General features: G+C 37.9%; 1 protein-coding gene across 2 annotated transcripts; it reads left to right on the top strand.

Moving 5' to 3' along the window:
* The first annotated feature begins 383 nt into the window (after positions 1-383).
* Positions 384-14,058, top strand: NEK3 (NIMA related kinase 3). Of its 2 annotated transcripts, XM_087757589.1 has the most exons (16): positions 384-533; positions 1,644-1,873; positions 2,691-2,784; positions 3,002-3,099; positions 4,118-4,201; positions 4,863-4,930; positions 5,050-5,136; positions 6,252-6,306; positions 8,219-8,419; positions 8,767-8,836; positions 9,435-9,481; positions 10,389-10,488; positions 10,772-10,918; positions 12,049-12,183; positions 12,843-12,969; positions 13,949-14,058. In XM_087757589.1, the coding sequence occupies exons 2-16, from the start codon at positions 1,757-1,759 to the stop codon at positions 14,013-14,015; spliced, it is 1,497 nt and encodes a 498-aa protein (XP_087613715.1). In that variant the 5' UTR covers positions 384-533; positions 1,644-1,756; the 3' UTR covers positions 14,016-14,058. The 2 variants fall into 2 exon arrangements, with proteins under 2 accessions (XP_087613715.1, XP_087613716.1); XM_087757590.1 differs by lacking the exons at positions 384-533; positions 2,691-2,784 and having other exon boundaries at positions 1,746-1,873.
* Positions 14,059-14,705: the final 647 nt, after the last annotated feature.

Raw genomic sequence — 14,705 nt, 5'->3', positions numbered from 1 at the left:
TCGGAGAACCCTCCTGATCACTGACGAGCAAGTCCCAGCATCTGCTTGTACTACAAGGAGTAACACAGGATGAAACACGTCCCAGTCAGGACATGGTCTAGGCAGACACTTCTCTTTCTCTGTTGTGAAGGATTCAACTCCGCTGCATCTCAGGGAGCGTGTGCTGCTCAGGGCATCTGTGTCGTGACAGTTTATTGTTAATAAATACCGGGTATAAGCCCCATTTGCTTGTTCTGAGGAACAAAACGGGAAAAGCCTCTGCGAAGAGCCGGGCCGCCAGCACCGCAAATGGCGCTGCTTCAGAGGCCGGGCGGGACCGGGGGCGCGGGCGGGGCGATTGCCCCGCCCGCGCCCCCGGTCCCGCCCGGCCTCTGAAGCAGCGCCGTTCTCCTTCCCGACCCTCCGCCCCCAGCCCCGCGTTGGGAGGCTGGCGGTGCTGCCCCGGCTCGGCTGCGGAGCGATCGCCGGTCCTGCCCGAGGGTTTTTCCTCAGGCGCCGGGCGGAGGCCTCGGCCGTTTGCGCGGCCCTCTGAGGTGAGTACCGCCTCCGCGCCTTACGCCTTGAGGGCCCGGCGGGGCTTGAGGGGCTCAGGGCGGGCTTCGGCTTCCCCTCTTCAGGGAAACAGAGCCGTAGCCACCAAGTGTAACCGCTATTAATGTGAAGCACACACCGAGTGTGCCCGTTCCCCTGAAAACCACCATTTTTAGTCATTGCTTAGGTGCTTTCAGAGTTTTCAAGTCAATCAACGTGTGTGTTTTGCAGCCTCAGAGTAAATCGGCATGTTTTCAGAAACTGTTAAGCCCTGAGATGCTTTCTAAAAACAAGTCATCAGCCTATTAAAACACTGTGTGCACACAAGTATATGCATAAAGTGATGTCTGAATCGTGGATAACTAACTTAAAAGTACCAGCGTTTTAAAGAAAGCACACGGTCTGTAAATCCAGTGATAGGATGCATGGGAGTGGTTCAAAGCTGCACCCGGGGAGGTTTAGGCTGGATATTAGGAAGCATTTCTTTACAGAGAGGGCGGTCAAACACTGTAACAGGCTTCCTAGAGAGGGGGCCGATGCCCCAAGCCTGTCGGTGTTTAAGAGGCATTTGGGCAATGCCCTTAATAACACACGTTAACTTTTGGTCAGCCCTGAAGTGCTCAGGCAGTTGGACTAGGTGATCGTTGTAGGTCCCTTCCAACTGAACTATTCTATTCTACTCCAAATCTGCCAGTTATTGAGGTTTTTACGCATGAACACCGGTAACTTTTTCCAGCTTGATCCTGCTTATGCTGTTTTAGGTAAGAATTGTCACTGGAAACTCGAAGCTTATTGTTTATATTGTTGTGCCTGTGAGTTTTGTTTAGTTTTATGAAGCCACCTGCAGAAGTGCAGGTAACAAAAAGAAGATGCTGAGTTGTAGGGCTATAGTTTACATTTTCAAAGAGCTTTATCATTCAAAATAAAAAAAAATTGCAGAGCTACACTATATGGTACTTTGCGTTGAACTTTCTGAAGGCCTCATTTTCAGCAAAATCACAGTAACAGTGGTTGAAATTGTATTTATGGTAATGCTGAACAGTTGTAGGTACCCACATTTATCACCCATTCTTGTTATTTTGTGGTTTGGTTTTGTTTTTTTTCTCATGCAGATTATATTAACAACACATTTCAAAAAAATGAATCAAGGTCATGACAAAGTTTAGAAGATAATCCTGTGAAAGAGAGTGTTTGAAGAGAAGTGTTGGACCTAGGCTTATAAAGCATGGAAGAATACAAAGTGTTGAAAGTACTAGGAGAGGGATCCTTTGGCAGAGCTCTCCTAGTTCATCACAGAATCAGTGACCAGAAGTATGCAATGAAGGAAATAAGACTTCCTATGGTAAGCATGATGCTTACATCACCTCACCCACCACTTAAAATTTTTTTTTTTTAAATCATAGTTCTGGATATATTTTTGAAACGCTGAACACTTTTGCTGAGTTTTGTGTATTAGACAGTTGTATGGTATGGCTACTATATAACTATGTCTGAGTCTATGTTGTTGATAATAAGTAAAGTAGCAAAATCTGATCTGTTTCAGAAAGTGTGTGGTTACATTTTGGGAAGTATAGCACATAGGAAGACACTTAGAATGAAACCCCTGTTCCTCCGACGCCCTTGGCTGGATTCCTATTGATTTCGCTAGAACGCAGATTTCATCTGCAATGCCTAATGAGGAAATTAGCCTCATATTATTGCTGGTAATCAGATATTCAGGTTACCTTCTCTGCACTTAGCTAACCAAAAATTCACAAAACAGGGGACGCTGGCTTTATCAAGGCTGAATCTCAGTTAATACCTGGGCACTTGGCTTTATACCAAGTTCATGCAGTGTAGACTGTCAGCTGTTCCAAAGTCAGTATGTGCTGCTTTGTTATATAGTTCTGCATTTTTAAAACAGAAAAAGTAATTATCTGAAGTAGGAAAATAGCCTCTCAAGAAAAACCCCGCAACAAATCCCCAAAAACACGAAGAAGTCTTTAGCTAGTAATAAACCATAGATTAAAAAATGATGAGGTTTTCAAGGTTCTAAATGACTTCTTAAAATAACTGAAGAACAATTCTTAAAAATATTTTCCTTTTGGAAAGTGAGGTGCATCGTGTATATATGAAAATCCGTCAGTGTGACATTTATATAAGTCTACTTACATTTTCAGTCTTCATCTGATGTAGAAAACTCTAGAAAGGAAGCAGTTCTTTTGGCTAAAATGAAACATCCAAATATCGTTGCATATAAAGAATCATTTGAAGGTAAATATAAAAACTTAAAATATCTTTATTTGTTTAAAGTTGCATACTCCTGAGGAATCAAGATTACTTTTTTTGTTTGTTTATAATACATGTTATAAACAAAACATGTTTATTGTAATATGTAACACATAGCATGTAGTTGGAGCTTTATAGTAAAAATAATATACTTACACCGGTAATGAAAATACTAATTATTCTTAAATTACCTAAAATTTAGCTGGTGGACATCTGTATATAGTGATGGAATATTGTGATGATGGAGACCTAATGCAAAAGATTAAACAGCAAAGAGGAAAGTTGTTCCCTGAAGATACGGTAAGAAAAGACATTGTTTTGAAGCAAGGACCTAGGAATCCTTTTTCATGTAAACTGAAGCACCGTGCATCGCATAAAACAAATTATAGATATACAAACACCTTGAAGTACCTTAAATGAAACAAAGCCACTTATAGGTAGAATAGAAGCATTATTTCTTTGATAATTTCCAGCAGAACAAGATGAGAATTGGACTGAAAGGAATAAAAAAGAAATTGCTGCCTATATCTGAGAATTGTGCAGGCAGTGTGAAAAACAGAGTCAGGTTTGCATGCATAAATTTATGCAATTAAGTAAGAATTTAACACAAACTTCAGCCAGAATTTAAAGCACAGTAAGAGGTACTGGAAATGAAAAGTAAATAAAACACTCTGGTAAGATAAATGAAACTAGCCAGGAGGCTAAATGCTTGGATTTTTTGTAGCAATTAAATGTTTAAATCATTCAGCAGGCATTAATTCCTTTTATCACAGAGGCTATAAAATTACTTGGGAGAAGGTCCAAACTACTTCCTGCCAGTTAGAAGCATCTCCATAATTAAAATGAAAAGACCAGAACCCTCACCTAATCTAATATTTAGATTGGCCAAGCATCTTTAAGAACTCTTATTTTGTACTTCTAAAAAGAACACATTTCCTTTTAGAAACAGTATGTTATCTCAGTGTGGATTTTTTTGGTTTTTAATTTGATAATTTACTATGAAATTGTAATTGACATGCTTTTAAAATGTCCATCAGATGAAGTGCCATGTAGTGACTCCCTAGCGTCACTATTGTTATGTATTATTAGGGTTTCTAGACACAGGTAGCAAACTTTCCTTCTGCCATAGTAAAATACACTTTATCTTAAAGAATTCAGTCTTTCATGCTGACTGGAGGCCATTGTGCTAGAGTTACTTTTAACGCCCAGATATTCTGAACATGCTTTTTTTTTTCATTTCTTGATGTTTTTTATCTATTAGTAAAGTATTCATTATATACAGCATTGAGCTGTTGTAACTTTTAGTTACTTTTTTCAGATCCTTCACTGGTTTGTGCAGATGTGCCTGGGTGTGAAGCACATTCATGATAAACGTGTATTGCACAGGGATATCAAATCCAAGGTGAACACAGCAAGTTTTGTTGCCATTAATAAACTCTCTTCTGCATGCAAAAGTTCAACTCCCTCTTTCATAATTTCCTGTTACTACTACATGCTGTGTTTTTCATTTAGGCTTAAGAATATTAGGTAAATGAAATTGTTGAGTGTATGGGATGATGTAATATTGTGGGCATAAACATCATCTAAGTATAGCTATACCCTTCATATCCACACTGCTGACAGTGCCAATTGCTTGTGACAGACTACATATAATTTAAAACGATAACAGAAGTATAAAATGTGTATGGAGTGTGCAGTTTATAAATATCTTGCCTCTCATTTTTTCTTTTTTACTCTTTTCCTAGCAGAAAGAGAGAAATTCAGAAGAAAGCGTGACCTTAGTAGTTTGAGTACAGTATAGAGATAAAGGCATTTCTAAGCTCTGATTCTTCCTCTGCTACTGATGCTGGGGCTTTAGGCCCATATAACCTTTCCATCTCCCTTTAAACACAACATAGTTCTTAACTTTTTTTTGATAGAAGTATTAGGAGAAGCAAGTAAAAGGAAACATAAAGATAAAATAACAGAAGTGATTGTCACTGTGGTTTTGTATATACAAACTACAGAAATGTTTCCTAAAAGAATATCTAAGTATGTAAATCTATCCTTCTCTTGAAATACAGAACGTCTTCCTCACTCAAAATGGAAAAGTCAAATTGGGAGATTTTGGATCTGCGCGCCTTCTTGCACAGTATGTGGATATCTCCACTGATCTCAGTGGTATAAAGTTTTATTTTACCATTGATAAATAATACAGATCTCTTAAATAGTTACTTTTCATCTGGTGTTTCTTCTTTGTCATTTCAATAGTCCAGTGTCATATGCTTGCACATATGTGGGAACTCCTTATTACGTACCTCCAGAAATATGGGAAAGCATGCCATACAACAACAAAAGGTATTCGTGTTTTCAACGGTCACAAATAATGCCTGACTGATGTATGTCTTTTTATTGTTGCCTCAATCTGGCTTTGTGACTTATCCATGTTTGGGCTGGAGAAGATATCGAGCTGAGGAATATTTAGAAAGAGGTAATTACAGTTTTTTTTAAGATGAGAAGGCCTAAATTCCTCTTTACTGAGGTAACTGAGTGTACAATATCTTTAGTCTTAGGAGTTTGAAAACTGGTGTGCAGACCTCTGTGCATCTGGGAGGGTAAATATATACATACAGATACACACACACACGTATGTATGTATGTATGCACATACGTATGTATGTGTTTGTGTCTTTCGGCTGGTCTTGTTTTTTTTGGCTGGTCTTATTTTTTCAGCTCTTCTTGCCAGTCCTGATAAGGTAGGGATAATGGCTACAGAACTGATGACTTGGATTTATAGAGCCCAGTTATTATGGTCCTTATGCAAGAACTTCTGAGAGCATCTTTATAGTATGGTGTTTACAGCTTCCTCCCAGACTCCAAAACATTAAGCCATTTTATGTCTCCTCCCCTAGATCTGTTCTGTGACCCTAACTTGTACCTGAACCAAGTGACTCATTTTCCACAGGAGGGAAAAAACCTTCTAGCGCTCAAGTTTTTTCTGCTTCTCTTGCAAGAAAGAGAAGCTTCTTGTGCAGGTGGCGGTACTTACTTTGGGTGGAAGATGAGAGTTTTTCTCAGTAGGAGAATTCTCATTGGCAAGGCCAGAATTCCAACTCTCAGAATTAGGGTTGTGTGTCTGCCATCTGATGTTAAGGGCCATGGAACAGAAAGTCTTTGAAGCGTGGAAGGATAAATATTGTTGCAGCAAATTGCTTAGGAGACATTCTGGGAATAAAAAGCCAGCTACAACTGTATGACAATCATCCTTTTTTGCATCAGGGTGGGATAAAATAAGCAAGATCATTTCCACTGGAGAGGTTAAGCACATAATTGTATTGTCTTTTATGGTTACTTACATTTATTTTTAGTTTATTCAGTTCAGTTATGTACACATAATGAATTTAATGTTTTCTAGGCAGGATATTAAATTGTAATTTTTGGCTCAAAATTTTTCATCTTTTCTGTACCTACAGTGATATATGGTCTCTGGGATGTATTCTATATGAGCTGTGCACTCTTAGACATCCAGTAAGTATAGCTTCATTGCTATGAGAAAAGTTTTGGAATTCCTTAAAATTTAAGTAGCAGTTAGCTGTAGTTTGATGGATTCACAGCCAATTATTTATTTGACTGATGTGTTCACTGCTGCTTCTGAAAGAGGGAAGTATTGCTCCACCCTTCCCACCCCTCCTCCACTACATGCCTTCTGTTTTTTCAGCAGCTCTTGGACCTATTGAACCCTTCTGTGAAACACTCAATTTTCTAAATTGTTAGAAAAAAAAATTTTTGTTCTTTCTTCGTCCATTTTCTGCAATATTAGTGAGGTGATCTGGGGCTTTTTAAGGAGTCCAGCAGGTGCCAGTCTGGCTCCAGATATCTGCGGAGGTGTTGCAATAAACATTGTGTTTTACAGCGTCAAGATGATCACTAAAGATGGAGGCAAGGATACTCAAAATCTTTGCTACATACATTGTATGCAAGTATAGCAAAATATGGTAAGCAATAAGCAGTTTTGTACCTCGCATCAGTGATACACCTGTTTGCTTAGTCTTCAAATTAAAGTCCAAGTACTGTCCTGTTGGGACAGTGGGAACCTTGATGGATGGTTCTGTCTCTCTGTTATTTCTGGGACACCGTCTTTTGCAGTGTTGATGCTATGTTTCCTATGTGTTAACTTCCTCTGGCTTCTATATACAGACACATGGCTAACACGAGAGCCTCTATCAGGATATGTTTGTTTTGCAAGAAAATGAGATCATCCTAATTTGAGGTCATTTCGTCTTAGTTTTTTATAAGCAGCAGATTCATTTTATTTCAGCTAATGCAGCTGCAACTGCTAGCAGTACAAAGAGTTTAGAAGTCTATACTGTACGTGACTGAGTGATAAAGGAGTCTGTGCATAGGTGTGTGTTAGCCTAAGCAGGTCTGTGGCAAGGCTTTGGCAGCGCCACAGCTATTCAGGCAGTACTCGGAGCTGGGATCCCAAGGAGTGGAGCATTCTTCCCTTTTTAGTGGCAATGAAATGTTGTGATGTGTCTGTTTTCATGTGATGGTCACATATGTTCTTGCATAATCTGTCAGAGGTGATATAAAAGGATGCCACACGCCGCAGATGCTTGGCACTCTGCAGCCGAGCCAGTTGTGGGTACCAAAAGAAAGCTGGTTTTGCATGGAGATAGAAGTTCTCAGACATTTTAGCTCAGGCTGTTTCCATCCATGGTTATAGCTGTCCCCGCTGACATTGCAGTCTCTGATGATTTGTACTTGGAAGCAGTGATTCCTGACTGAAGACTGGTTAACAGTTAGCTGAGAAAAGTAACAGCTTCAGCCATTTCATGTAGATTTGCAAGAGGATATTTGTGCCTTGCTTTTGACGATTATTTTTTTTAAATCGAAGTCTGCATCTTTCCTGGCTTACAATTTCACTCTTGCAGTTTGATTCTGATCTCAAGTATATGAAGTAAAGGACACTAAGACGATCCAAATTTTCTCAATGCTGTATTCCTACAAAAATAAAATTTGAACAATCCTGAATTTACAGGAGTAACTCCCACCTGCTTTCCAGTTGTACAGGTTATTGTTTGCAATGCCCATTATGATCTGTTTTTAGTCAAACTTTGTATGCAAACTGTGATGTTTTCATTCTCAGAAAATTCTGTTTCTGTCATTGTTAATATAAATAAATGCCTATGTATTAGCCCTACAAAATGTAAAAGAACATTACTGATGTGTTCACTCAGGGTCATTATTCCACACCTCTGAACTAGAGCCCTGAAACTGTCAAACTGGGAGCCAAATCAGTACGGTAATAGGGAGCCTACATAGATACCTACAATGCATTGTTATATACTAAATGTCCGAGTTGCTCTTAAATTATGTCAGCTTCTTTTTACCTTATGCTTGAACTCTGTGCTCTAATGTTCATTTGTTTTTAATGCAGTTTCAAGCCAATAGCTGGAAACATCTCATCCTTAAGATATGCAAAGGGTCCTACAATCCACTACCATCTCACTATTCCTATGAACTTCATTACTTAATAAAACAGATGTTTAAGAGAAATCCCCAGAATCGTCCATCAGCCAATACTATTCTTGAAAGAGGTTACTTAACCAAACTTAGAAAGAATTGTTTGCCTTCTGAGGTACGGTATATTCTTTGTCTCTAGATTTAAACAATGGTATCTATGGTTTAGATACCAAATCAGTTTCTTTTGTTGTTTGTTAGTGTATAACAATATGAAATATAGTGTTGTGTAGGTCCTACTCTGAAAGCCATAAATACCATTGTAGACTTCTCAGAAAACTGAGTTTTTAGAAGGGTTTGTTTTGAAAATAAAAGTTGAATATTGACATGACGCTGCTAAAATTAGATATTGTTAGCTGTAAGAGTGCATTTGTATAGTAAGTCTATTTTTAACAAATAGCATATACAATAATTTGAGAAAGTTTAAAATGGTACAGTACTTGCATCTCTTCATGCACATTCCAGATGACAGATGAGTTTGAGCAGGTATTAAGGGAAGCCAAGAAACATGAAGGCAATGCAGCAAGACCAAAGGGTAAGTTGGCAACATTTTTCTTGATGTAAGGAGTGACAAAATGACTAGGAATTGTATGATCTTAAATACTGCTGTAAAGCATTAGTATTATATGTTTAAATCTACTTTTAATTCAAAATCTAATATTACTAAACTTGTATGGAAAAATGCTTGAAGGGCGTAAATTATATTCCAGCACAAGAAGTACGGTGCAGAGCTGCAATACATACATTGTAAGTCTTAAGACTTGTGCTAGAATTAAACCTTTCAATTTTAAAATAAGCAAAACTTTTAGCTGTTGCATATATTTTAAATATGACAGAGCTTTCTTTCCCAGAATATGGTGAAGCAAGTTATTTTCATTATTTAATTTTTAGAGAGAATGTTGGATTTTTTCTTCTGCATAAATTTAGCTACACAAAAATTTGTACATATTTGGAACTGAATAGTGGAGGGACTCCCTGTTGAGAATCAGCTATGTTGACAGAAGTGTGAAGAAGCTTTCCCATAATTTTCATTGCTTGGTTCAGTGGCGTTGCTGTCATACTTCTGGAATACCACTTCACCACAAATGTTTGCTAAAGGTATTAACTCTTGAACCTGTTCCTTAATGTATCAGGTAATGTCATAGCTGGTGGAAGCTCAAATAATAAGAAAGAAAATAGGGTAAGTATTCAAATATAAATATAATATTTGTATCTTAGTAATTTAGAATGTTCTGTATTATAGAAAAGTTCATATGGAAAATTATTAGTTTGCTAAACCATAGATCAGCCTACTAGGTCAGCTGTCATCTGTCTTCAAATTGCAGAGTTTTCCTGTGCATTTCCCACCACTGTAACTTTTTGGTGCTTCCCACATTTAGTTTAGTTCCAAAGTGGATTTCCTTGGAGCCCTCTCAAAAAATGACCCAAAAAAAAGCCTTCTCCTGTTTTTCTAAGTTTTGGGATACTGCAAAAAATTGATGCATTTTCTTTGCTTTAGGGACACCTTTTGAACAGGCTGCTGTGGAAACAGTTTAGTCTGGACATAATTCTCGCTAGGTTTTAGGGCCCATGTTGAGATTTCAGGTGAGGAGAATTAAGTCACAGGTGGCCCAGAAGTCACCTATGGGTACATTATAGCACAGCCTGGCTCAGCCAGATGGAGTATATTTTTCAAAACATGGTGCCAGTAGGGCATATTTTTTTTCTGTTAATAGACCTGTCAATCTGAGAAGCTTAATATTTGGGTGCATCTTGTTTTCCCTGGGAATATGACTCATTTATCTTTATATTGCTACTGTTCTTAAATGTAAAAAAATAAAACCACAAATTGTATCAAGTGACTACATATGTGCTTAGCTTCAAAAACTGAGATTGTCTGTCAAAAAAGGGCACGCAGTGTGAAATGCAGTGCAATAATAGATACAGTGCAATTGCAATTGGCTTCATGGTGTCAGTGGTTTAGTTTTCTGATCTTTAGGCCAGCCATTTAATAGCAAAACTAAAGTAATTAATGCCATGTTAATACTACTGCTTTGTTTTTCTTGACAACAAGGGTAATGACTAATACAGTCTTTATTCTTTTAAAGCAAAGTAAAGATAAAAGCAAGCACAGCCCCTTAGAAAGGAAAAATCCTATTAAGGATTTGAGTGAAAGCACGAAGGAAGAAAGGAAATCTGATGAAGAGGGTAAGAAAACCATGCCACTGTCTGTTACTTCTGCAGTTATATTGATTCTTACTGCTCATCTGAGATTTAAAAAAAAAAAAATCTTGGCCAAAGTGTTAAAAAATAACTGTTTGAAAACATTTGGTATAGAGTAAATGTACGGGGAACTCTTACCAAGTTCAGACTTGTACCCACAGAGTCAAACGTCACTGTTAGTGAAGTGCTGTACGCTTAGAACTAGTTTGCATGGACAAAGAATAAAGTTAGATGCTGGTTATCATCCTTTTTTTTGTTGCAATTACAGCAGAAACTTCTAACGTCCTCCCAGGAATTACTGATCTGTCACATCCCCATAGGAGGCAATGGGAAAAGAGGATATCCAATACTGTAGTGGATGTCCTGGAAAATGCGCCCTTGCTTTCTTCCAGTTTTACAGCTGAAGAGGCTAAAAGTAAGAGTTAATTAAATGCGGGTTTAATTCACATAATATCAGTGGTTCTTTACAGGTTTTAAAAGCCAAAACTTTACAGGGCATATTTAAAGTGATGTAAAAATAATTTTTAAAAATTTCATTAACAAACACTCAAAAAGTGCACTGTGCTGAAGATAATTTCTTAGTGGTCTTGTGTGACAGAAAGATTGCAGAGTGATGAAAGCCACAGATAATATTAACAAGCCTAAAATGATAATCATCGCTAAGAAATTATCCTACCAACCCTCCTCTTAAGATGCCGTTTGTGGGGGTAACACTGAGGAATTCATTTGATGCAGAATGCAGCTGCGTGTCTTTCAGGTACGGCATACTATTGGGAGCATATAACATCCATACCTCTCCTTCTGTTGTCATTTAACATACAGATAATGTCACTGAGAGGAGCTATTAATGATGTACCTCAGATGTGAGGCAGACAATTCTTCTTCCACATCAACAGCTTTTAATTAGAACACTTAGCATGGGGTTTCTTCTGAAAAACGTTTCAATTTTAAAATGCCCCACACTGTATGCGATTGTTACAATTATTTCATGTGATTATGGATATGCATTCTAACTAAATGTGAATAGATGCTATTGAAATAAATAATCAAGGTGTGAGTAGTCAGAAAATTCCCAAGCTGTGGTAGGAATGTTACATGATAATTATATGCAGGGCAAGGGAAGAGGACAGAAGAATGCATGTATTTAGGTGATCTGCTATTAAAGGCGTTTAGGTAGTTAGGTGTTCTGCTATTAAATGTGTATAGGTATTAAGGCGTTCTGCTATTAAAAGGCACAAAAATGGCCACAGGCTCCATTTTGTGAGATTTACAGAGCCACCAAATAAGCTTGCAGAGACTCTGACTTCACACCCCTCAGCCGGTTTCTGCTGGCTCCCTGCTAGCAGAAGGCTCCACTGTGGCCTTCTGTAATTTTCTTTCCTGTTAATGCTGATAGTGTCAACCTCATCATGTTGAGAGGTCAGCAGTGCTACAGATGGAAACAGCTAGACTCTTCCTGTATTTCTCTCTTGAATGTGATCTTTGCAATCCACACTGCTAATGTAATTTTGTCTAAGTAGTATTTATTAATGATTTTATACCTAGGTGGCTGCATTATAAACTACAGTGAAAATAAGCCCCGTAAGCAGTGGAACAAGGAAACTCCTCAGACTCTGATGAACATTCTCAGTAACGCAGATGTCAGCTTAGCATTTAAAACATACACGATTTATAAAACAGGTAAATCCCCAGTTTGCAGGGAAACATTTTTGCAAACAGGTTTATTAATAAAGACTTTTTTTTTTTCCATACATAGCCCCTATGTGTAGAGCTTGTGCACTTGAGTTTATGTCACAACAGGCTGTTCGTTTTTTTTTTAAGTTTGCCAAATGAAATGTGGGTTTACAAAAATCCAGGCCGAGAATTCATGAGCGATTGTACATCTCCACTACATCTCTTCATGAAGAACCTTCACTTGCAGCTCAATAGCTGAACGAGGTTGTGACGTAAATGCAGCGACTGCAGAGCCATGCAGCCTCCATCCTGCTAAGCAGCGTGGTGCATGCGTTAGGGAGGTGCAATAAATAGGCTGTAGCCCCGTGGGGTAAACCCACCTTCACTAAGTCGGTACTGCCCTGCTTTGAAGACAAGATGGTAAGATGGCACGGCAAAAGATAACTGTAGTCTTTCGACGTGCACCGCCACAGTCGTAAATACTGGTTCTGCACTTCAGTTGCATTATTAGTTTATCTCCCCTATTAAAACAGATCACAGATTGTACTGGAATCTGCTAAGAACTGGGGACAAATTATAAATACAATATAGTCTTTCTATTCTTAATAATTTTATTTTTAAAATCAAAGGATTTTGGTGACATTTTCACTTTTATACTTTCAAAGCTTCTGAAAATATATTTAGAGGTCCACTTTCTGATGAAACTGAAGCATCTGATGAAGTAGATGGTGAACATGAAGCTATTGTCATAGACCCTGAGAGACTGGAGCCTAGATCTGATGAAGATGACACGTATGTCCAAATGACATCCTTGCATTTTTGTTCTCTTTGGTTCCTTAAAGTGATTTTTCCAAAAAGACATTCCCCTGAAAAAGAAAATCAGTATTTTTCTCAGCATCTAAATCTATCCCCCTCTTACATAATGACATTAAAATTTAGTAACATTTGATATCTTATTTGATATCTGATATCTGATTTGATACCAGGTTTTCTTTGCTATATTTATAGTTATTGATGGTGTTGAGATTAAACAGGTTGCTTGTTATCAGCAGATTGTTTTTGCTGATGACTTTGCAAAAATGAAAGCATGAGATGAAATTAGATCCACAGTGCAAAACCTTCTTGCGTGAAACATCGTTGTACTGACCTTGAAATCAGCTAACCAGTGGCAAATCCACTGGCCTAGTGGTATGTTTGCTGTGTTTGCGTATTATTCTTCCTACTCTTTCATGCATAGCGCAACAAAATCACTTTGGTACCTACTTATTGAAACATATTTGTAGAAGCTTTTTAACTTCTATGTTCTGTTTACGTTAGTGACCCACTTTGCCTGTTTTTGAAAGAGTAGAGTATGCATCAACACATTCTGAACAGAAATACTGTATTTTGCAGATGGTGTGTATGTTTTGGGGCGGTTTCTTGGAATCTCAGAATCTCAGTTTATGTCATTGTTTATTTTTGTGGCACTTGGAGATGAACTACTTAGGCATGTATTACTGCAGTTCAGCTGCAAGCTGTTAGTATCAACACATTTGCAGTCTTTTAGTGTATGCATTTGGTTTTGCTTTTGATAAAACTTATTTGGGTAAATTCAAAAGAGAAATCCTGTTGGTTCCTTAATCACAATGGTGCAGGAAATAAGTCTCTCGTGTTGATATTTTTAACATAATTTCTCCTAGTTGTAGGGTAATTTTAGGGGGAAAAAAGGCTAACAAAGATTTATAAAGTTGTATTTTGCTTTGCAAAATAATATTTTGAAATCTCTTTTTAGGGACTTTGAGGAAGATGACCCAGACTGGGTGTCGGAACTGAAAATGGCAGTGAAACACTGTGACTGAAAACTTGAATTTACCTATAATAACTGAACTTAGGCTTACCAATATTTCTAATCCACATCATTGTTGTTAATAGTTGTAGTTATTAATAAAATTATTTCAGTCAAAAAATTCTGAGTGTGCATGTTTTCTGTATCACAAAACTGAGGGTGAAAAATGCTTAACAAACCTTTTTAGCTAGAACACCTGCAAATAACTAAACAAGTCTACATACTAAATGTATTTGGAGTTGGTAATAGCTTTGTCGAAATGTTCAGTCAAAAGCATTAGTGCTAATAGCATTGTTCACATTGCCCCCTTGTCCTATTTCAAAGAGATGGTGTAACGCTATGAGAGCGTGTAACGCTTTTCTTCCTGACTGCATACTGAAATACTACGTAGTAGGAATAACTGATCTCGCCCGACGGGCATATTATGGAAAACATTTAGCTATGCTAAATATTTGAAGGTTTAGTTCATGCAGTTATTAATCCTCTGAAAACTCCGGAGCCTGAGCGTTTACCTTCATTACTTCCACAAAAAGGTTTTTGTATATGCCGTTGCATGTGTGGAAAGAAGCTGATTTGTTCATAAATCAGGACAAATTTTCCGATGTTTTTGTAAGGAGCCACACTTCTGCTGCAGACAGCGTTATGGGCAACGTCATGTTTGCCCTCTGCGCTGGCAACTGGGTACTATTCATTTTACAAGAGA

This window comes from Nipponia nippon, unplaced genomic scaffold (genome assembly GCF_047370975.1).
Source record: "Nipponia nippon isolate SJK-2023a ecotype South Korea unplaced genomic scaffold, ASM4737097v1 scaffold_2, whole genome shotgun sequence".
Lineage (NCBI taxonomy): Eukaryota > Metazoa > Chordata > Aves > Pelecaniformes > Threskiornithidae > Nipponia > Nipponia nippon.
Note: the sequence above shows the minus strand (reverse complement) of the source record. Positions and strands in the feature narration are given on the sequence as shown.

What these genes read in the sequence shown, in the direction of transcription:
- NEK3 (XM_087757589.1), top strand. Translation starts at nt 1,757, where the DNA reads ATGGAAGAATACAAAGTGTTGAAAGTACTAGGAGAGGGATCCTTTGGC. An exon ending in CAATGCAGCAAGACCAAAGG is followed by an intron (nt 8,837 to 9,434) that starts GTAAGTTGGCAA and finishes TTAATGTATCAG; the next exon opens with GTAATGTCATAGCTGGTGGA. An exon ending in ATAATAAGAAAGAAAATAGG is followed by an intron (nt 9,482 to 10,388) that starts GTAAGTATTCAA and finishes ATTCTTTTAAAG; the next exon opens with CAAAGTAAAGATAAAAGCAA.